The 23,016-nt window shown below is 45.5% G+C and overlaps 1 protein-coding gene across 4 annotated transcripts in view; it reads right to left on the reverse strand.

The window, feature by feature from the left end:
- BICRAL (BICRA like chromatin remodeling complex associated protein) overlaps positions 1–23,016 on the reverse strand; it is an 89,077-nt gene that overhangs the window by 14,271 nt on the left and 51,790 nt on the right. For all 4 annotated transcript variants that reach the window (XM_045390905.3, XM_045390906.3, XM_045390904.3 and 1 more), the window contains one exon: positions 1,679–1,784. In XM_045390905.3, the coding sequence (XP_045246840.2) occupies positions 1,679–1,784 (106 nt within the window). The remainder of the gene's footprint in view (positions 1–1,678; positions 1,785–23,016) is intronic.

Raw genomic sequence — 23,016 nt, forward strand, 5'->3', positions numbered from 1 at the left:
TCTGCAACAGGTTTCTTTATCATGGCTGCTTGCTGTGAAGAAGGAGGGCAGGGTAGGGCATTTACTTACAAGCTCTAAAGGAAGAGGTTATTAAAGCCTATTTAAGTAATAAATAAGTAAAGAGTAATAAATAGAAGCTCTAAATGCTATAGTTTCAAATTAGTTATAGTCTGAAACACAGGCCTCAAGCCAGTATCTGTCAGCACTACAGAATCCCAAAATACAATTTAAGGAAAGGGAGGCCCAAAGAGCCAATGAGGCAATTGACTGGGAATATTCAAGCTTTTTCTCTTTCTTGCCTTTTTTTTTTTTTTTTTTTAAAGTACTAATCGGATGTTCAAAGTCTTAGAACTGCAGATGTTCAAAACCTTAAGAAAACAGAAGACACAGTCCATAATATTTTCAGTCTGGGTGGAGAATTCCAAACATGTATATAGAGAGCAACATGGGGATAATTACAAAGTCACAAGTACTATAAAATACCTTTTTTTTTTTTTTTTGAGACAAGATCTCGTTCTGTCGCCCAGGCTGGAGTGCAGTGGCATGATCACAGCTCACTGCAGCCTCGACCTCCCAGGCTCAGATGATCCTCCTGCCTCAGCCTCCTGGGTAGCTAGGACAATGCCCAGCTAGTAGAGATGGGGTTTCACCATGTTGGCCAGGCTGGTCTTGAATTCCTGACCTCATGATCTGCCTGCCTCGGCCTCCCAAAGTGCTGGGATTACGGGTGTGAGCCACTGTGCCTGGCCTGAATTCATTATTTCTAAGAAGCATTTTTTTTTTTCCCCACATAATTTAATGTGTCATAATTTAGAGATAAGTGCTTTTTTTTTCTTTTTGGTAGTATGAAAAATGACAGTACATCTTACCATTGATGCTATCTTAGTGGGGTTTTTTTTTTTTTTTTGAGACGGAGTCTGGCTCTGTCGCCCAGGCTGGAGTGCAGTGGTGCAATCTTGGCTCACTGCAAGCTCCACCTACCGGGTTCACGCCATTCTCCTGCCTCAGCCTTCTGAGTAGCTGGGACTACAGGCGCCTGCCACCATGCCCGGCTAATTTTGTTTTGTATTTTTTAGTAGAGACAGGGTTTCACTGTGTTAGCCAGGATGGCCTCGATCTCCTGACCTCGTGATCCGCCCGCCTCGGCCTCCCAAAGTGCTGGGATTACAGGCGTGAGCCACTGCGCCCGGCGGATTTTTTTTTTTTTTTTTTTTGAGATGGAGTTTCGCTCTGTCACCCAGGCTGGAGTGCAGTGGTGCGATCTTGGCTCACTGTAAGCTCTGCCTCCTGGGTTCAAGCGATTCTCCTGCCTCAGCCTCCTGAGTAGCTGGGATTACGGGTGTGTGCCACCATGCCTGGCTAAATTTTGTGTTTTTAGTAGAGATGGGGTTTCACCATGTTGGTCAGGCTGGTCTTGAACTCCTGATCTCAGGTGATCCACTCTCCTCGGCCTCCCAAAGTGCTGGGATTACAGGCATGAGACATGGTGCTTGGCCTGATGCTATCTTAGAGTTGATGCAACACAGTATATTATTTGGGCAGAAAGGATACAGAAAGAAAGGAATAATCAGAGTGGAGGCGAGATTAAGCCAGAAAGCTTTCATGCAGAATGAGGGAGAAGAGTGAGAAGAGCATCCGTGGGTGTTGGGAGGACGGACAAACTGAGGAAGCTCCTGACCTGGCAGTGCGGTGCTCAAGAGCCCAGGGATCTGTGCTTGCCTCAGGCCGTCTGTGGTCTTGGGAGCAGAAATGGGGGAAGTCTGATTCAGACATTTTTTCTGAGCCTGTGAAACATGACCAAGATGAAAACATTAATTTCATTTCTAAAGCTTTAACAGATTATTTTAAATATCAACCAAGCCTCTTCATGCCTCCCTGGTACTTTCAGGTTAGATTATAAACAAAACAAAAATTTAAAAATTGTATTTTCTTATCCCATCAGGGGAATTGCAAAGTACGTCCTTTAACAATCTGCAGGCACACTGAATTTTCCTGATGCCATTCAGTAGGGATGCTGACTTGACACCAGGTTATTTTCTTGCTTCCGGGACTGCTGTGTTTGTGGTGCTCAGACAAAAAGGCTGCAGCTGGGAATTTCTACCCCTGGTAATCTTTTTTTTTTTTTTTTTGAGACGGAGTCTTTGCTCTGTCGCCCAGGCTGGAGTGCAGTGGCGCCAACTCGGCTCACTACAAGCTCCGCCTCCTGGGTTTACGCCATTCTCCTGCCTCAGCCTCCCAAGTAGCTGGGACTACAGGCGCCCGCCACCTCGCCTGGTTGGTTTTTTGTACTTTTAGTAGAGACGGGGTTTCACCGTGTCAGCCAGGATGGTCTCGATCTCCTGACCTTGTGATCCGCCCGTCTCGGCCTCCCAAAGTGCTGGGATTACAGGCGTGAGCCACTGCGCCCGGCCTACCCCCGGTAATCTTGTATCCCGCCTGCTAGGATTATGATCCTGACTATCAGCTCCTATGTGGGATCTGCACAGACTCCAAGCACCTGGTCAGGGACCAAGGGCCAACCCCCAATTTTTTGTCACCACTCATTGTTTTGCTGTGTAGATGATGTAAAGTACATTTCCTCACTACCATCTGGTATGTCTCTAGTTTGTGTTGTGTCAACATTAGGTAGCATGCAACTGAGAAATGAAAATCAATTTAATATTAGCCTGAGCAAAATATAATTAGAAAAATTAATCCAATGTTTAAATTGTTGTGTGCTTCTTTTCTATAAATCGGGAAGATGAAATGGATAATGTTTAAGAATTAAGTTCCTTTTAGCTCTTAAAAAAGAAAAACTATTATGTTATCTCTATAACATATTTTTTTTTTTTTTTTTTTTTGTCATAGGGTCTCACCATGTTACCAAGGCTGGTCTCAAACTCCTGGGCTCAAGTGATCATTCCACCCAAGCCTCCCAAGTAGCTGGGATTGTAGGCATGCACCACCGTGCCCAGCCTCTATAATACATTTTAAGTAGAAAGATAAAGGGCTTTTATTTGTTTATTTATTTTGAGATGGAGTCTCACTCTGTCACCCAGGCTGGAGTGCAGTGGCATGATCTCGACTCACTGCAACCTCCGTCTCCTAGGTTCAAGCGATTCTCCTGCCTCAGCCTCCTGAGTAGCTGGGATTACAGGTGCGTGCCACCATGTCTGGCTAATTTTTCCAATTTTAGTAGAGATGGAGTTTCACCATAGTGGCTAGGCTGGTCTCCTGACCTCAAGTGATCCGTTCACCCTGGCTTCCCAAAGTGCTGGGATTATAGGTGTGAGCCACCACGCCCAGCCAATAAAGGGCTTTTAAATTACCCTCATTTTTTTTTTTTTTTTCTTTTTAAGAGGGAATCTTATTCTGTCGCCAGGCTGTAGTGCAGTGGTGCGATCTCGGCTCACTGCAACCTCCGCCTCCCAAGTTCAAGTGATTCTCCCGCCTCAGCCTCCTGAGTAGTGCGCTACCACACCTGGCTATTTTTTGTATTTTTAGTAGTAGTTTTAGAAATGGGGTTTAGTAGTATTTTTAGAAATGGGGTTTCACCATGTTGGTCAGGATGGTCTCGAACTCCTGACCTTGTTATCCGCCTGCCTCAGCCTCCCAAAGTGCTGGGATTACAGACATGAGCCACCATACCCTGCCTACCTTCAGTTTTTAATCCTCTGTGCCATTACTACTTCAAAGTGCAGTAACTTTTCAGAGTTTTTTTTCTTCAGTTTTCTTTTTTTTTTTTTTGAGATGGAGTCTCGCTCTGTTGCCCAGGCTGGAGTGCAGTGGCCGGATCTCTGCTCACTGCAAGCTCCGCCTCCCGGGTTTACGCCATTCTCCTGCCTCAGCCTCCTGAGTAGCTGGGACTACAGGTGCCCGCCACCTCGCCTGGCTAGTTTTTTGTATTTTTTTAGTAAAGACAGGGTTTCACCGTGTTAGCCAGGATGGTCTCGATCTCCTGACCTCGTGATCTGCCCATCTCGGCCTCCCAAAGTGCTGGGATTACAGGCTTGAGCCACTGTGCCTGGCTTTTTTAAAAATTATTTTTATTTTTTAAAAGATGGAGTCTTGCTCTGTTACCCAGGCTAGACTGCAGTGGCGCAATCTCGGCTCACTGCAACCTCCACTACCCAGGTTCAAGTGATTCTCCTGCCTCAGTCTCCCAGGTGGCTGGGATTACAGGCGCCGACCACCACACCCGGCTAATTTTTGTACTTTTAGTAGAGACGGGGTTTCACTGTGTTGGCCAAGCTGGTCTCCAAGTCCTGACCTGAGGTGATCTGCCCACCTCAGTCTCCCAAAGTGTTGGGATTACAGGCGTGAGCCACTGCACCTGCCCTCTTCAGTTTTATATTATTTATACTATCAGTGGATTTAGAGTTTAGTCTAACCATCTGCACAGTCACAGACTTAACCATCACAGACTTAACTATGACCTTGGCCTTAGCAAAATGTTCCCACCAACCATTCACATGTAAGTGCTCACACAGACCTTGGCAATGCCTGACCAATTGACAAACTAAGCTTATTTATTTATTTATTTATTTATTTATTTATTTATTTATTGAGACAGGGTCTCACTCTGTGCCACCTAGGCTGGAGTGCACTGGTGCGATCTTGGCTCACTGCAACCTCTGCCTCCCAGGTTCAAGCGATTCTCTTGCTTCAGCCTCCCGAATAGCTGGGACTACAGGTCTGACCATGCCTGGCTAATTTTTGTATTTTTTGGTAGAGACAAGACTTAACCATGTTGCCCAGGCTGGTCCTGAACTCCTGACCTCAAGTGATCCACCTGCCTTGGCCTCCCAAAGTGCTGGGAATATAGGCGTGAGCCACTGCATCCAGCCCGACAAACTAATGTTAACATTTCTGTTCTAGGCCAGGCACAGTGGCTCACGCCTGTAATCCCAGCACTTTGGTAGGCTGAGGTGGGCGGATCACAAGGTCAGGAGATCGAGACCATCCTGGCTCACATGGTGAAACCCCGTCTCTACTAAAAATACAAAAAATTAGCCGGGCGCGGTCGCGGGTGCCTGTAGTCCCAGCTACTTGGGAGGCTGAGGCAGGAGAATGGCGTGAACCCAGGAGGCGGAGCTTGCAGTGAGCCGAGATGGTGCCACTGCACTCCAGCCTGGGCAACAGAGCAAGATTCTGTCTCAAAAAAAAAAAGATTCTGTTCTAAACAATTAATTATTTGTTTCTCTTTTGTAATATAAAAATGAAAAGGAGGCCAGATGTGGTGACTCATGCCTGTAATCCTGACACTTTAGGAGGCTGAGGTGGGAGGATCACTTGAGCCCAGGAAATTGAGATCAGTCTGGGCAACATAGGGAGACCTCATCTCTACAAATTAGAAACTTAGCTGGACGTGGTGGCACATGCCTGTGGTCTCAGCTACTTGCGGGGGCTGATGTGGGACGACAGCTTGAGCCCAGGAGGTTGAGGCTGAAGTGCAGTGATGAAGCCACTGTACTCCAGCCCAGGTGACAGAAGGTTATTAAAGAGGTGGACATGGTCACCTTTTTCATTCTTCCACTAGCAGGGAAGGGCGAACCTAAACTATTCCAGGTAGACAGGCAATGAATTATTAGGAAGAAACCCACGAGGGGAAGGGTCAATGTGAAAATCATCCAGTTTTACAGCATGTCCCCTACAAGGTGACCTCATGATGTCCTACTGTAGTATGGGAAGTCCCCCATATGGTGGGGAACTTCCCATACTACAGTAGGCTTGAGCCACGAAGCCCAGCTGTGAGTACCAGCTTTATAATTAATTGTTTTGTCATTGTTGTTTGTTTTGAGACAGGGTCTCACTCTATGGCAATCCCGGGTCACTGCAACCTCTGCATCCTGGGCTCAAGGGATCCTCCCACCTCAGTCCGAGTAGCTGGGACTACAGGTGCATGCCACCAAGCCTGGCTAGTTTTTGTGTTTTTTTAGAGATGGGGTTTTACCATGTTGCCCAGGCTGATCTCAAACTCCTGAGCTCAAGCGATCCACCTGCCTCGGCCTCCTAAAGTGCTGGGGTTATAGGCGTGAGCCACTGTGCCCGGCTAAGGTTCAAGCAATTTTCTGCTTCAGCCTCCCAAGTAGCTGGGATTACAGGTGCCCGCCACCACACCTGGCTAATTTTTGTATTTTTAGTAGAGACAGGGTTTCACCATGTTGGTCAGGATGGTCTCGAACTCCTGACCTCGTGATCCACCTGCATCGGCCTCCCAGAGTGCTGGGATTACAGGTGTGAGTCACCACGCCTGGCCAATGCCTGGCTAATTTTTAAATTTTTTGTAGAGACGAGGTCTTCCTATGTTGCCCAGGCTGGTCTCGAACTCCTGGGCTCAAGAGATCCTACTACCTCGGCCTCCGAAAGTGCTGGGATTACAGGCGTGAGCCACCATGTGTGGCCAAAAATCAATTATTTTAATGTATCACATCAATAAGCTAAAGAAGAAAAATCCCATGATAATATCAACAGATGCAGAAAAAGTATTTGACAAAAAGCAACACCCAGGCCGGGCGCGGTGGCTCAAGCCTGTAATCCCAGCACTTTGGGAGGCCGAGACGGGCGGATCACGAGGTCAGAAGATCGAGACCATCCTGGTTAACACGGTGAAACCTCGTCTCTACTAAAAAAAATACAAAAAAATAGCCGGGCGAGGTGGCGGGCGCCTGTAGTCCCAGCTACTCGGGAGGCTGAGGCAGGAGAATGGCGTAAACCCGGGAGGCGGAGCTTGCAGTGAGCTGAGATCTGGCCACTGCACTCCAGCCTGGGCGACAGAGCGAGACTCCGTCTCAAAAAAAAAAAAAAAAAAAAAAAAAGCAACACCCATTCATGAAAAAAACTCTCAGCAAACTAGGAGGGGAACTTTCTCAATTTGATAAACATCTACAAAGAACCTACAGCGAATTCATGCTTTTTAAAAAGGTTTTGAGAGGTTTATTCATTGTTTTTTCTTTTCCCCGAGACAGGGTATCTGTTGCCATGGCTGCAGTGTAGTGATGCAATCTTAGCTCACTGCAACCTCTGCCTCCCAGGCTCAAGTGATTCTCCCACCTCAGCCTTCTGAGTAGCTGGGACTATAGGTATGTGCCACTGTAGCTGGCTAATTTTTCTATTTTCAGTAGGGATGGATTTTCACCACGTTGGCCAGTCTGGTCTGAAGTGATCCGCCCACCTCAGCCCCTCTAAGTGCTGAGATTAAATGCATAAGCCACCAAGTGTAATTCATATTTAATGGCAAAAAACTTAAAGCTTTACTGCTAAGATCAATAATAAGGCAAGGATGACCCTCTTTTCACAGGTTTTCAACATGTTATTGAAAAATGTAGCTAATGCAATAAGATAGAAAAGACAATATACAACATGGTGTTACTTCCCAGAGGGCAGATAAGAGCTAAAGTCCAGGGAAGAAGCACCCGCTACACACCCTCTAAAAGTGCCAAGCCTAACAGTAAAGCAGGTTGTCTACTTAGAGGGGTGCGTTTTTATACTTTGGCCCTGAGGGGCACTTTTTCCTAATTTGTACAAAGGCTCCAGATTGAGCAGCAGAGGCCCTGGAAGACTACTTCCTTGTGCCGCCCAGAAGACTACCCCTCCAGTCATGGTTTACTCAACCACAAGTGGCCTAATCAGACTCTCTGGAGAATCTGGAATGGGGGTAAGGGATGGATATCAAGAGGTAGCGGTTCTCAAATTCAGGTTGCGTCAAGATCACCTGGAGAATTTCTTGGTTCCATCCACAAAGATCAATTCAGAAATTTAATGTGGGGCTTAGGAATCTATAACTTTTTATTTTATTTATTTATTCATTTTTTATTTTAGATTTTTGAGCTGGAGTCTTGCTCTGTCGCCAAGGCTGGAGTGCAATGGCGCAATCTAGGCTCACTGCTAACCTCCGCCTCCCGGGTTCAAGCGATTCTCCTGCCTCAGCCTCCTGAGTAGCTGGGATTACAGCCACCACGTCCGGCTAATTTTTGTATTTTTAGTAGAGACGGGGTTTCACCATGTTGGTCAGGCTGGTCTCGACCTTCTGACCTCGTGATCTGCCTGCCTTGGCCTCTGAAAGTGCTGGGATTACAAGTGTGAACCACGACGCCTGGCTAGGAATCTATAACCTTTTTTTCTGAGGCAGAGTCTCACTCTGTTGCCCAGGCTGGAGTGCAGTGACACAATCTTGGCTCACTTGTGCAAGCTCCGCCTCCCGGGTTCACGCCATTATCCTGCCTCAGCCTTCCAAGTAGCTGGGACTACAGGTGCCTGCCACCACGCCTGGCTAATTTTTTTTTTTTTTGTATTTTTAGTAGAGGCAGGGTTTCACCGTGTTAGCCAGGATGGTCTCCATCTCCTGACCTCGTGATCTGCCCACCTTGGCCTCCCAAAGTGCTGGGATTACAGGCGTGAGCCACCGCGCCCGGCCAGGAATCTATAACTTTTTAAAGCTTTCCATTTGATTCTGATGTATTAAGTACTGGAAACCAGTGCACTTGCCAGTGGCTGTTAAATGCTTGGTTTGGAATAATGTAAAGATAGCCTGGGGCAATCATTTTAGTCCAGGAGAACAAAGAGAAAGAACAATGAAGTAGAGATAAGAGGCCATGCTGTTGGGCCAGCACCGTGGTTCACGCCTGTAATCCCAACACTTTGGGAGGCCGAAGCTGGTGGATCACAAGGTCAGGAGTTCAAGCAGCCTGACCAACATGGTGAAATCCCGTCTCTACTAAAAATACAAAAAAATTAGCCAGGCGTGGTGGTGTGCACCTGTAATCCCAGCTACTCAGGAGGCTGTGCAGGAGAATCGCTTGAATCTGGGAGTTGGAGGTTGCAGTGAGCCGAGATTGCACCATTGCACTCCAGCCTGGGTGACGACTGAAACTCCATTTCAAAACAAAAACAAAAAAAACACCCAAAAAACAAAAAACAGAGAAGACAGCTGAAGGATACCAAACAGTCTTTATCCTCAAGTTTACCATCCAAGAAACACACAGGCTCACAGAAACATGATAGATCAGTGTGTTATAATTGTGGTGCCCAGACTCAACTGGAATCCAACCCCACACCTGTCCGGTAATCCTTTTTTTCCCTTAGTCAGCTCTTTTGAATGCTATTTCATTATAAGCAAACCTATACGCTAGATGAGAACTTTCTGCCGCGAAAGCTACAGTCTTACCCTTTCCCACCTTCTCTTGTTACAATAGAAGAGGTGTCCCTCCTCTGTCTACAAAGAATCCTAGCAGTGCTCTAGAATGAATGTCTTTCTCTTATCAGCTGTGAAAAAAGCTCATCTTTCACTACAAAAATAATTCCCTTAATCCCACACATCCTCATAGCTATTGCTCTTCAGTTATCTTCATTTATCTGACAGCTGTCTATGCTCATGAGCACACCTCCGGCTCTCTCCTCAGTCTGTTGCAATCTGGCTTCTGCACCTACCATTCCACAGAAACAAGTCATACCAACCAGCAGCCTCCCAGTTGTTAAATCTATCAGAACGCCCACTCCTTCCCTTCCTTCTCAGTGTGCATCACTCTGTGGATCTTCTTTCCTGCCTGCAACATCCTCTTTTCTTAGCTTAAATGTTGAGGTGCTGTGGGGTTCTCTTCTGGCTATTTTCTTCTCTATTTATATGCTCTCCTTGTTCTATTTCCTCCACTCCCATTGCTTCAGTTGAAATTTATATGCTGGCCGGGTGCGGTCGCTCACGCCTGTAATCCCAGCACTTTGGGAGGCTGAGGCGGGTGGATCACAAGGTCAGGAGTTTGAGACCAGTGTGACCAACATGATGAAACCCCATCTCTACTAAAAATACAAAAAAAAAAAAAAAAAAAAAAAAAAAAATTAGCCGGGTGTGGTGACGCGTGCCTGTAATCCCAGCTACTCAGGAGGCTGAGGCAGGAGAATCACTTGAACCAGGCAGGAGGAGGTTGCAGTGAGCCGAGATCGTGCTACTGCACTCCAGCCTGGGCGACAGACTGAGACTCAGTCTCTTTTTTTTTTTTTTTTTTTTTGAGACGGAGTCTCGCTCTGTTGCCCAGGCTGGAGTGCAGTGGCTGGATCTCAGCTCACTGCAAGCTCCGCCTCTGGGGTTCACGCCATTCTCCTGCCTCAGCCTCCTGCGTAGCTGGGACTACAGGCGCCCGCCACATCGCCCGGCTAGTTTTTTGTATTTTTTTTTAGTAGAGAGGGGGTTTCACCATGTTAGCCAGGATGGTCTCGATCTCCTGACCTCGTGATCCGCCCGTCTCGGCCTCCCAAAGTGCTGGGATTACAGGCTTGAGCCACCGCGCCCGGCCTGAGACTCAGTCTCAAAAAAAAAAAAAGAAAAAGAAAAAGAAAAAGAAATTTATATGCTGATCAATCCCAATCCCATTTCAGCTCATATTTCAGTGTTAAGCTTCAGTATATACAGCCGTGTATCATATAATTTAGTTGTCCTACAGGTACCTCACACTAGACAAACATACCCTAAACTAAACTCAGTAACTTCCCTTCAAATCCAAATCTCTCCCCATTTCTCCAACTCAGTGAACCTGTGTGTGATTGTCAGAAATCTGTAAGTCATCCTTATTCTTCCACTCTGCCCAACCAATCACAAGTTCTATCTAACCTAGTTGTCTCAGATCCATTCATGTCTCGCCATCTTTCCTACACTGCTAGTGTAGGTCTACTTCATGCTTAGATTACAACACTGGCTCTTAACATGGCATCCAAGACCTGCATGCTTTGTGCTCACCTTTCCTACCAAACACCTTAGTTGCCTCACCTGAACGTGTTTTCCTTTCCCCACAGCACCATGGTCTCTTTTCTCTCTAGGCTCTGAACTTGCTGTTTCTATTTCACGGACCATTCTTCACCCAGATCCTCTCTGCCTGGGTAACTCTCAGAGAACACCACCTCAAGGAAACCTTCCCTGACCACCCCAACTGGGTTAGAGGCTCCTTTTCGGAGTCCACACTCTGGACTACTCCTAGCAGCACACTTAAAATACTGTGTTGCACGTCTGTAATCCCAGCACTTCGGGAGGCCGAGGCGGGCAGATCACAAGGTGAGGAATTCAAGACCAGCCTGGCTCACACGGTGAAACCCCATCTCTACTAAAAATACAAAAAATTAGCCGGTCGTGGTGGCGGGCGCCTGTAGTCCCAGCTATTCCGGAGGCTGAGGCAGGAGAATGGCGTGAACCTGGGAGGCGGAGCTTGCAGTGAGCCAAGATTGCGCCACTGCACTCCAGCCTGGGTGACAGAGTGAGACTCCACTAAAAAAACCAAAACCAAAACCAAAAACGTAACTGTGTTGTGACTGTTGGCCTAACTATCTGTCTGGGATACACTGTTATATATCTGGGGCTGGCATGTGGTAGGTACTCAAATACTGTTGGGTGAATGAATCAATGAAGAAAACATTTAACAAAGTGGTTATGTACCTAGTGGGGTGTACAAATAAAAAGTATAATAGGCAGGAAGAGATCAGTGAAGGGACTGAAAAACCTTCATTTTTTCTAGGGGCTTTGGGTGGGGCCCTGAAGGAGGGGAAGAATTTAAACAGGGAAGGAAAGGACATTCAATGTATACCCATCAATAAAGGCCTGAACACACAATGAGTCTGGCCTATTCATGGGAAAAACAGGGACCAGCCTGGTGGAAGTTGAGGGTTTCTAACTAGAGAACCTTGACTGCCAGGTCGGAGATTTGTGCTTTCTCCAGTGGGAATGAGAAGCTCCCTGATGATTTGGTTCAAATATTTCAGGAGAATTAATGCGGAAATCTGCCTTCTTTTTTTTTTTTTTTGAGACGGAGTCTCGCTCTGTCACCCAGGCTGGAGTGCGGTGGCCGGATCTCTGCTCACTGCAAGCTCCGCCTCCCGGGTTTACGCCATTCTCCTGGCTCAGCCTCCCGAGTAGCTGGGACTACAGGCGCTCGCCACCTCGCCCGGCTAGTTTTTTGTCCTTTTTAGTAGAGACGGGACGGGGTTTTACCGTGTCAGCCAGGATGGTCTCGATCTCCTGACCTCGTGATCCGCCCGTCTCGGCCTCCCAAAGTGCTGGGATTACAGGCTTGAGCCACCGCACCCGGCCGCAAATCTGCCTTCTTTAGGAAGAGGACGAAGGCAGATTGATCACCTAGACAATTGTTGCAGCTGTCTAATTAGGAGGCGTTAGGGTTGCAATGGGCTTTGGAAATCAGGTAGCATAATGCTTCTTTATCCTGGCTGCACTTTAAAATCACCTGGGGAGCTTTTGAAAAATGCTGATGCCTAAAGCCCTTTCTCCAGACTATTTAAGTCAGAATTTATGTGGGTGAGGCTCAGGCATCCATAGTTTTAAAAAGCTCCCCAGGTAATTTTATTGCACAGCTAGAGTTCCTCATTTTAGAAAAGACAAAACTAGGGCTCAGATAGTTTAAGATACAAGCTTAGCTCAGAAACCACTTGCTGGCAGGGTGGGACCTATGACTGAGCTGGGACTGCTGATTCACCTCCTGTTTTTCTGTCATATTCTAGTCTCTCTTAAAGTCTACCTTAAGGTATGGATGTAGAAAAGGAGAAAAATGGGAAGCAGTGTGGTATAGATAACTAACAGGTAAAGTTCGCCTTTATGAGCAATTTGTCCAAGGTCTGAACCCCCATCTTCTCTGCTGTAACGTGGGAACAATAATGCTACATGTAGCTCCAACATAATTAGAAATAGTGTGTGGAGCCCCAGCACTGTCCTTGTTGTTGTTAATAATATGATTAGTATTTTCATTGTTATTAGAGAGAATGGATAGGACACATTTTCAAATAATTTATTGGATTTGGTAATTCATTAAAGGAAGAAGAAAATAAGAACATCTAGTTTTAAGTCCAGATGTCTGAAAATACAATGGTTCCACATAAGGTAGGCAGGCTGAGCTACAGGGGGGATAGGGAAGTAGGGAGGGGCAGAGCGGGACTAGAAACTTCAGTAAAAATTCAGAGTGATTGGCAGGGCGGCGTGGCTCATGCCTGTAATCCCAGCATTTTGGGAGGGTGAGATGGGAGGATCACAAGGTCAGGAGTTCAAGACCAGCCTGGCCAATATGGTGAAACCCCGTCGCTACTAAAAAATACAAAAATTAGCCTGTGGTCCCAGCTACTCAGGAGGCTGAGGCAGGAGAACTGCTTGAACCCAGGAGGCAGAGGTTGCAGTGAGCCAAGATAGTGCCACTACACTCCAGCCTGGCGACAAAGTGAGACTCCGTCTCAAAAAAAAAAAAAAAAAAAAAAATTCAGAATGATCATTCAGGCACTCTCACATCCAAAGCACGGTAGCTACTATAGGTGATAAGGGCTCAGCTGCTCTCAATTTTTTTTTTTTTTTTTTTTTTAAAAGATGGAGTCTTGCTCTTTCCCCTAGGCTGGAGTGCAGTGGTGCAATCTCGGCCCACTGCAACTTCTGCCTCCTGGGTTCAAGCTATCTTGTGCCTCAGCCTCCCGAGTAGCTGGTATTATACAGGCATGCCCCACCATACCTGGCTAATTTTTGTATTTTTAGTAGAGATGAGGTTTCACCATGCTAGCCAGGCTGGTCTTGAACTCCTGACCTCAAGTGATCCGCCTGCCTCGGCCTCCCAAAGTGCTGGGATTACAGGTATGAGCCACTGTGCCCTGCCTGCTCTTAATAAATTTTGAACCTACGAAATCCTTTAGTGATCCAAAGAGATTTGGGGCTAGGTGCGGTCTCTACTAAAAATACAAAAATTAGCCAGACATGGTGGTGGGTGCCTGAAATCCCAGCTACTAGGGGGTGCTGAGGCAGGAGAATCACTTGAACTGGGAGGTGGAGGTTGAACTGAGATTGCACCACTGCATGCCAGCCTGGGCGCCAAAGCAAGACTCCATCTCAAAAAACAAAAACAAAACAAAAATAAAGAGATTTGTCTGACTGTTGTGGCTCGTGCCTGTAATCCCACCTATTTGGAAGGCTGAGGTGGAAGGATCACTTGAGCCCAGGAGTTCATATTGGACAACAAAGCAAGACCCCATCTCTAATAAATAAATGATGGAGAGATTTGGACCTATACTAATTTGTTTACTTTTGTTTGATAGATTATTTTAAATTGTCTCCTTAGTAACTGACTTTTGAATTTTAATCCATTTACAAGAAAGTGTAAATCCTGTAAATTACTCTCTGCACAAAGAGACTTAGTTCACAGGCTCCTTCGAGAATGGCGGATTCCAGGTTTGAGGCAAGGTAATCTAAGGCAGTCCTACAGTGTCTTGTGACACAAAGCAAGGAAGTGTTCAGAGGAGGTGAAAACATGTCAAAAGTATAGGAGCCAGCTCAAACAGGCTTCTATTGATCAAATTTGGGATAATTAAAGCATCAAAAAGAATGAGGAATGCAATAAATTACAATATATTAAATACAGAAAGAATACACTAAATACAGAAAGAATACATGATCTCTTAGAGATAAGTGCTAAAATATGACAGATGAACTGATATGATGGGTGAGCTTCAAAATCATACCAGGCAGGCGCAAAGGCAGTGGGGGTGTGGATGAAACAAGAGCAGCCATGAGTGGTAAATACTCAAGCTGAGGGAGCATGGGGGCTTGTGACAGTGCTTTGTCTACTTTGTGTTTAAAATTCCTCATAATAAAAAGTTCTAAAAAACAAACATAAAAAATCCTGGGCCAGGCCTGGTAGGTCACATCTATAATTCCAGCACTTTAGGAGGCTGAGGTGGGAAGATCGCTTGACCCCATGAGTTAGAGCCAGCCTGGGTAACATAGCAAGACCCTGACTCTATTTTTTAAAATAATAATAATAATTTAAAAAATTCTAACAACAACGGTAATGATCCCTATGAGTTCACAGTGCTACTCAAAAAAAATGGGAAGGAGAGGAAGAAAAAGCTCTTTTTTTTTTGAGACAGGGTCTTACTCTGTTGCCCAGGCTGGAGTGCTGGAGTGTAGTGGCACGATCTCAGCTCACTGTAACCTCCGCCTCCTAAGTTCAAGTGATTCTCCTGCCTCAGCCTCCCGAGCAGCTGGGACTACAGGCACATACCACCACATCTGGCTAATTTTTGTAGTTTTAGTAGAGACGGGGTTTTGCCATGTTGACCAGGCTGGTCTTGAACTCCTGACCTCAGGTAATCCGTTATTTATTTATTTTTTTGAGACACAGTCTCGCTCTGTCACCCAGGCTGGAGTGCAGTGGCGCAATCTCAGCTCACTGCAACCTCTGCCTCCCAGGTTCAAGTGATTCTCTTGCCTCAGCCTCCCAAGTAGCTGGGATTATAGGTATGTGCCACCACACCCAGATAGTTTTTGTATTTTTAGTAGAGATGGGGTTTCGCCATGTTGGCCTGGCAGGTCTCAAACTCCTGACCTCAAGTGATCTGCCTGCCTCTGCCTCCCAAAGTGCAGGGATTACAGATGTGAGCCACTGTGCCTGGCCAAAAAAGCTCTTCTTTCTGGAAAAATCCCAGGCAATAAATATAGATAGGATACTACAATTATAAAATCATCATTTTGTGACTATCAATATAATATTCAGGTGAGGGGCATCAAAGGGTGAGAGGCTGAGAAACAGAATAGTCACATGGTCTCAAAGCACTATCCTGGAGATCATTTCCTCTTAAGAAGGGAACAAGACACCTTTGAGACCCTTGTGGAGAAATCTGGGAGAAGCCACTTAACCAAGTGCCCACACTCAGCATCACCACGAATGTGACAAACCAACATGTGTCTTGCCCAAACCATTTAGCCTGATGAAGTCGAGTCATGAGAAAACGTAATTCCAGTCTGACAAGTCCAGTCAGACAAGGCCACTCTAGAAGATAACTGAACAGGGGCCGCACGGTGGCTCACGCCTGTAACCCCAGCACTTTGGGAGGCCAAGGCGGGCGGATCACGAGGTCAGGAGACCATCCTGGCTAACACGGTGAAACCCTGTCTCTATTAAAAATACAAAAAATTAGCCGGGCATGGTGGCGGGCGCCTGTAGTCCCAGCTACTTGGGAGACTGAGGCAGGAGAATGGTGTGAACCCGGGAGGCGGAGCTTGCAGTGAGCTGAGATCGCGCCACTGCACTCCAGCTTGGGTGACAGAGCAAGACTCCGTCTCAAAAAAAAAAAAAAAAAAAAAAAAAAGACAACTGATCAGGACTGTTACAGACTAAAGAGATGTGATAACTACATGAAATCAGTGCTCTCTGGATTCTAAAGTGAAAAACTGTTTTTGTAAAGGGTGTTACTGGGCCAAATGGAAGAAATTTGATATAATTGTATTAAAAGGTCCTTGTTCCTAGGAGACATCTGCTGAAGTATTTAGGGATTAAAAAGTTGTGACGTTTGCAGAGTACCTTCAAATGGTTAAGAGAAAAAAGTATATAAATAAAGTATAAATGTGTGTGTGTACATACACATAGAGAGAGACTACAGACATTTAGCACCAATAAAGCAAATACTGCAAAACAGAAATGACTGGTGATACCACGTGAATGTATTCACTGTACTCTTCCAACTTGTCCATGGGTTTGAAAGTTTTCCCAGTACAAAGTGAGCAAGGAACTTAAGCTCACACCATAAAAGCTGGTTTCACTGGTTGCCTGATGGCAAGTCGGTGGCTGGGGAACGAGACTAGGAGGGAAACTCTTCATTGTAGTATACATCTTTCTGTACCATTTGAGTTTTCTTTCCGTTTTGAGATGGAGTCTTGCTCTGTCACCCAGGCTGGATTGCAGCGGTGTAGTCTCGGCTCACTGCAACCTCCGCTTCCCAGGTTCAAGCAATTCTCCTGTCTCAACCTCCAGAGTAGTTGGGACTACAGGTGCCTGCCACCACATCCGGCTAATTTTTGGATATTTAGTAGAGAGAGGGTTTCACCTTGTTGGTCAGGCTGGTCTTGAACTCCTGACCTCAGGTGATCTACCTGCTTTGGCCTCCCAAAGTGCTGGGATTACAGACGTGAGCCACCATGCCCGGCCCCATTTGATTTTTTGAACCAAGTTAATGTATTATCTATATTAAAAACAATATTATATTTATGTTTATATTTAAAAACATAGTTATCTCTAACATTAACCATTTATAGTATCAAAACCCGCTGAATTACATTTCCACAAACATACAAACACCAAAAGCCTTTGGTAATTATATTTCTGTTTGTTACAACATTCTATAAAGTAATTTATATAGAAATATGACACAGAAAAACTGGGTGTGGTGGCTTACACCTGTAACCCTAGCACTTTGGAAGGCTGAGGTGGGCAGATCACCTGAGGTCAGGAGTTTGAGATCAGCCTGGCCAACATGGTGAAACTCTGTCTCTACTAAAAATACAAAAAAATTAGCCAGGCATGGTGGCACACACCTGTAGTCCCAGCTACTTGTGAGGCTGAGGCAGGAGAATTGCTTGAACCCAGGAGGCGGAGGCTGCAGTGAGGCGAGATAGTGTCACTGCACTCTAGCCTGGGTGACAGAGCTAGACTCCATCTCAAAAAAAAAAAAAAAAAAAAAAAAAAAAGAGAAAAAGAAAAGAAATATTACATAGAAACTACACAGAGGACCGGGCACAGTGTCTCATGCCTGTAATCCCAGCACTCTGGGAGGCCGAGGTGGGTGGATCACTAGGTCAGGAGTTCGAGACCAGCCTGACCAACATGGTGAAACCCTGTCTCTACTAAAAATACAAAAATTAGCTGGGTGTGGTGGTGCACGCTTGTAATCTCAGCTACTCAGGAGCCTGAGGCAAGAGAACTGCTTGAACCTGGGAGGCGGAGGTTGCAGTGAGCCGAGATTGCAGCACTGCACTCCAGCCTGGGCAACAGAGTGAGACTCCATCTCAAAAAAAAAGAAAAAAGAAACTACACAGAAACACAGAAAGAAAAGAATTTCTGTGTTTCTGGGTGTCCCGGGAATTTAAATGGTAGCTGACCTAAATACTACTATTTCAACTAATTCTGTACCCAAGGCTATGTTCCTTAATTTTAATAAACCTGGGGTTTCACTTGTTCCTGAAAACTTATAAGCAGAAACACACTTGAACACTTGAAATAGTGCAACTGACCTAGTTCCCAATGCTTTTTGGCATAAAAAGTCAGCTGCTTTGAAGCTGCTAGTGTAGGCTTCTTTTTACCTTTGAATAACTGAAACTTTTGGGAGTCAGAGAGAAAGAGGTGTTTTTCTCCCCCTGCCTTTGAAGCATTATTTATTATATAGTAAAGAAGAAAAGGAAATGACCATGCTATGGATGATTGCTTAATTAATTATAATAAACATAAAGCTGATCAATACATACAAATATAAAATGATCCTCAAGTTCTATCATGAAGTGAAAACGTCTATGGCGTGTTGCAGATAAGTATGTGTATGCACTGTGTGTGCTTGTCTATGTAGAGGATAGCTCTGGGGGAATACAAAGAACCTACAAACAGTGAGCCTTCTGGAAGGAAACTGGAGGTTGGGGAAAGACTTGCTTTTCACTCTAAACTACTTTGGAACTGTTTTACATTCTTACTAATTAATTGCACGTTTTTTGTTTCTTTATGTTTGTTTGTTTGTTTGTTTTCTGAGATGGGGTCTCGCTCTGTCACCCAGGCTATAGTGTAGTGGTGCAATCACCCTCACTGCAGCCTTGACCTTCCCGGTCTCAGATGGTCCACCTCAGCCTCCCAAGTAGCTGGGACTACAGGCGCACACTACCACGCCCACCTAATTTCTGTATTTTTTGTAGAGACAGTGTTTCACCATGTTACCTAGGCTGGTCTGGAGCTCCTGAGCTCATGCAATCTGCCCCCCTCGCTTGCTGGGAAGTGCTGGGATTACAGGCATGAGCCACTGCAACCAGCCCCAAGTAACTTTTGAACACAGTATGTTGACTGTAAACACTTAGGCTAAAGACAGAACTGTAAATCAATAGTAAAGTGTAATTAATAGGTTTTTTTTTTTTTTACAATGGTGAAAAACATAGATTAGCAATTCTAAGACTATTTTCTGTATATTCTAGGATTGAACAAATAAGTAAACACGGTGGGGCTGGCTTTCTCACTGTTAGAAAAAGGAGTTACAGGCCAGGTGTAGTGGCTCACGCCTGTAATCCCAGCACTTTGGGAGGTTGAGGCGGGTGGATCACCAGAGGTCAGGAGTTTGAGACCAGCCTTGTCAACATGGTAAAACCCTGTCACTACTAAAAATATAAAAATTAGCCAGTTGTGGTGGCGCATGCCTGTAATTCCAGCTGCCTGGGAGGCTGAGGCAGGAGAATCGCTTGAACCCGGGAGGCGGAGGTTGCAGTGAGCAGAGATTGCGCCATTGCACTCCAACCTGGGCGATAGAGTGAGACTTTGACTCCAAAAAAAAAAAAAAGGGGTCGCCGGGCGCGGTGGCTCAAGCCTGTAATCCCAGCACTTTGGGAGGCCGAGACGGGCGGATCACGAGGTCGGGAGATCGAGACCACCCTGGCTAACACGGTGAAACCCCCGTCTCTACTAAAAAATACAAAAAAAAAAAAACTAGCCGGGCGTGGTGGCGGGCGCCTGTAGTCCCAGCTACTCGGGAGGCTGAGGCAGGAGAATGGTGTAAACCTGGGAGGCGGAGCTTGCAGTGAGCTGAAATCCGGCCACTGCACTCCAGCCTGGGGGACAGAGCGAGACTCCGTCTCAAAAAAAAAAAAAAAAAAAAAAAAAAAAAGGGGTCAGGGGAAAGGGAGTTACAAACATGGAAAAGAAACTTGGATGAATTCTGTAGTCATGGATTAGAATTGGAACTATCGGCCGGGCACGGTGGCTCAAGCCTGTAATCCCAGCACTTTGGGAGGCCGAGACGGCCTCCCAAAGGTCAGGAGATCGAGGTCAGGAGATCGAGACCATCCTGGCTAACACGGTGAAACCCCGTCTCTACTAAAAAAAAAATACAAAAAACTAGCCGGGCGAGGTGACAGGCGCCTGTAGTCCCAGCTACTCGGGAGGCTGAGGCAGGAGAATGGTGTGAACCTGGGAGGCGGAGCTTGCAGTGAGCTGAGATCCGGCCACTGCACTCCAGCCTGGGTGGCAGAGCAAGACTCCGTCTCAAAAAAAAAAAAAAAAAAAAGAATTGGAACTATCAATATGAACCCACAGCTTTTAATATAGATTCACAGAAATGTAAATAGCTATAGGTGTTGGGTGTATAAACATACATATTTCCCCACTGAAATGACCTTAGTAGCAATGAACACACACAATGCTCAGATCTTGGTTTCTAAATATTGTTCTCCACTAGAAGGAACAAACCTTCTTAAAAAATAGTTGATGCTAGGGCAGGAGCAGGGAAATTAAAAGATAAACACAGAACATTTGTTTTGCCAGAAATTGAAGGAAGTGCCCAAAAAATGATGGAAACATGTCAGAAGGATGAGCAGCCAATTTGGAGGGGCACCCACTTGCCAACTGTGGGTAGACTTGAGCATTAAAATACATTATTATAACAGTTTATAATCCACTAATTATAATAATAATCTAAGAATTCACACATAAAGAAAAAGGAAAGGGAAGAAAAGGAAAAGCTGTTCCTTAAATTAGAATGCCAACAGTAGGCTGGGCGCAGTGGCTCAAGCCTGTAATCCCAGCACTTTGGGAGGCCGAGACGGGCGGATCACGAGGTCAGGAGATCGAGACCATCCTGGCTAACACGGTGAAACCCCGTCTCTATTAAGAAATACAAAAAACTAGCCGGGCGAGGTGGCGGGCGCCTGTAGTCCCAGCTACTCGGGAGGCTGAGGCCGGAGAATGGCGTAAACCCGGGAGGCGGAGCTTGCAGTGAGCTGAGATCCGGCCACTGCACTCCAGCCTGGGCGACAGAGCGAGACTCCGTCTCAAAAAAAAAAAAAAAAAAAAAGAATGCCAACAGTAAGTATAGAACAAATGAAGGAATCAGAAAGTCTCTATTTGGAGGCCATCATAGTAATAGCTCTGTAGTAACTGATTCAATCAGGAATCATCAATGGAAACTTAAATTATCATGTGAAAGTTTGATGAGAAACTGGATGCCTACAGAGTTTCAAATTATCTTCTGGAAGATTCTAATTAAGGACAAAAGGAAAAACAGTGGAGAAACCTGAAAGACACCATGTTAAGCAAGTGTTCAAGGTGAAATCACCAGTAATGGGACAAATCCACATCCTGAGCACTGAGGACACTTCACTTCTGTGGCAATCCTGTTAAAAATGTACTGAATCTAATCATGAGGAAGCATCAGAGAAACCCAAATTGAGAGACATTATAGAAAATAATTGGTTTGGCTGGGCGCGGTGGGTCATGCCTATAATCCCAGCACTCCAGGAGGCCGAGTCAGGCAGATCACCTGAGGATGGGAGTTCGAGACCAGCCTGGCCAACATGGAGAAACCACGTCTCTACTAAAAATACAAAATTAGCCAGGCCTGGTGGCGCACGCCTGTAATCCCAGCTACTTGGGAGGCTGTGGCAGGAGAATCGCTTGAACCTGCAAGGCAGAGGTTGTGATGAGCTGAGATTGCACCATTGCACTCCAGCCTGGGCAACAAGAGCAAAACTCTGTCTCAAAATAATAATAATAACAATAACAATAATAATAATAATATTTGGTTTGCACTCTTCAAAAATATTAATAGCATGAAAGACAAAGAACGACTGAGGAACTGTTGCAGATTTTAAAATCTGACAGTGAAATGAGATAGCGATTCTGGGTGGATCCTGGACCATAAAAACCAAAACAAATTGGGAAGCTGAGGCGGGCAGATCACCTGAGGTCAGGAGTTTGAGACCAGCCTGGCCAACATGGAGAAACCCTGTCTATACTAAAAATACAAAAATTAGCAGGGTTGGGTGGCAGGCAGCTGTAATCCCAGTTACTCGGGAGGCTGAGGCAGGAGAATTGCTTGAACCCAGGAGGTGGTGGTTGCAGTGAGCCAAGATAGTACCACTGCACTCTAGCCTGGGCGACAGAATGAGACTCTGTCTCGAAAACAAACAAACAAAAACAAAACAAAACAAAGCTGCATGCAGGGGCGAGCCTGTAGTTTCAGTTACTCAGGAGGCTGAGGCGGGAAGATTGCTTGAGTTCTAGAGTCTAGCTTGGGCCAGGCGCAGTGGCTCACTCCTGTAATCCCAGCACTTTGGGAGGCCGAGGTGGGCGGATCATGAGGTCAGGAGATCGAGACCATCCTGGCTAACACGGTGAAACCCTGTCTCTACTAAAAATACGAAAAATTAGCCGGGCGTGGTGGCGGGCGCCTGTAGTCCCAGCTACTCGGGAGGCTGAGGCAGAAGAATGATGTGAACCCGGGAGGTGGAGCTTGCAGTGAGCTGAGATTGCATCACTGCACTCCAGCCTGGTAGACAGAGTGAGATTCTGTCTCAAAAAAAAAAAAAAAAAAAAAAGTCTAGCCTGGGTAACATAGCAAGATCCCATCTCTAAAGAAAAAACACTAAAACACCAAAACCCAAACCAAATAATTTGTTTTCTCTTGTGCTCTCAGGGACATTACTGGGAGAACTGACTAAATCTGAGTAAGGTCTGCAGATTAGTTATAGTATTTTAATAATGCTGATTTCTTAATTTTGATTACTGTACTGTGGTTATGTAGAAGAATGCCCCTGCTTTTACAAATACACATTGAGGTAATTAGGAGTCAAGTAGCATCAGCATCTGGTCTGTAATTTACTCTGAAAAGTGTGTGTGTCTGTGTGTCTGTGTGTCTGTGTGTTTGTGTATGAGAGAGAGAGAGAGAGACAAAGGGAGAGAAAAGATTTGGGGAATCTTGGTGAAGGGTTTGTGAGAATTCTTTGTAGTAATCTTGTAACTTTAACTTTTCTGTAAGTCTGATATTATTTCAAATACACACACATACACCCCTTTGATATCTTTGATACCAAAACAAATAAACTGAACATCCTTAATCATAAGTAATTTTTGTTTCCTTAGGATTCTTAGTGAAATTAGTAAGTCAAAGGTATATGGTTTAAAAAATTAATATATATTATATATATAAATACATATGTGTATATATTACATATATACATATATAATCTTTGAGATGGAGTCTCATTCAGTCTGT

This window comes from Macaca fascicularis, chromosome 4 (genome assembly GCF_037993035.2).
Source record: "Macaca fascicularis isolate 582-1 chromosome 4, T2T-MFA8v1.1".
In the NCBI taxonomy this organism is placed as follows: domain Eukaryota; kingdom Metazoa; phylum Chordata; class Mammalia; order Primates; family Cercopithecidae; genus Macaca; species Macaca fascicularis.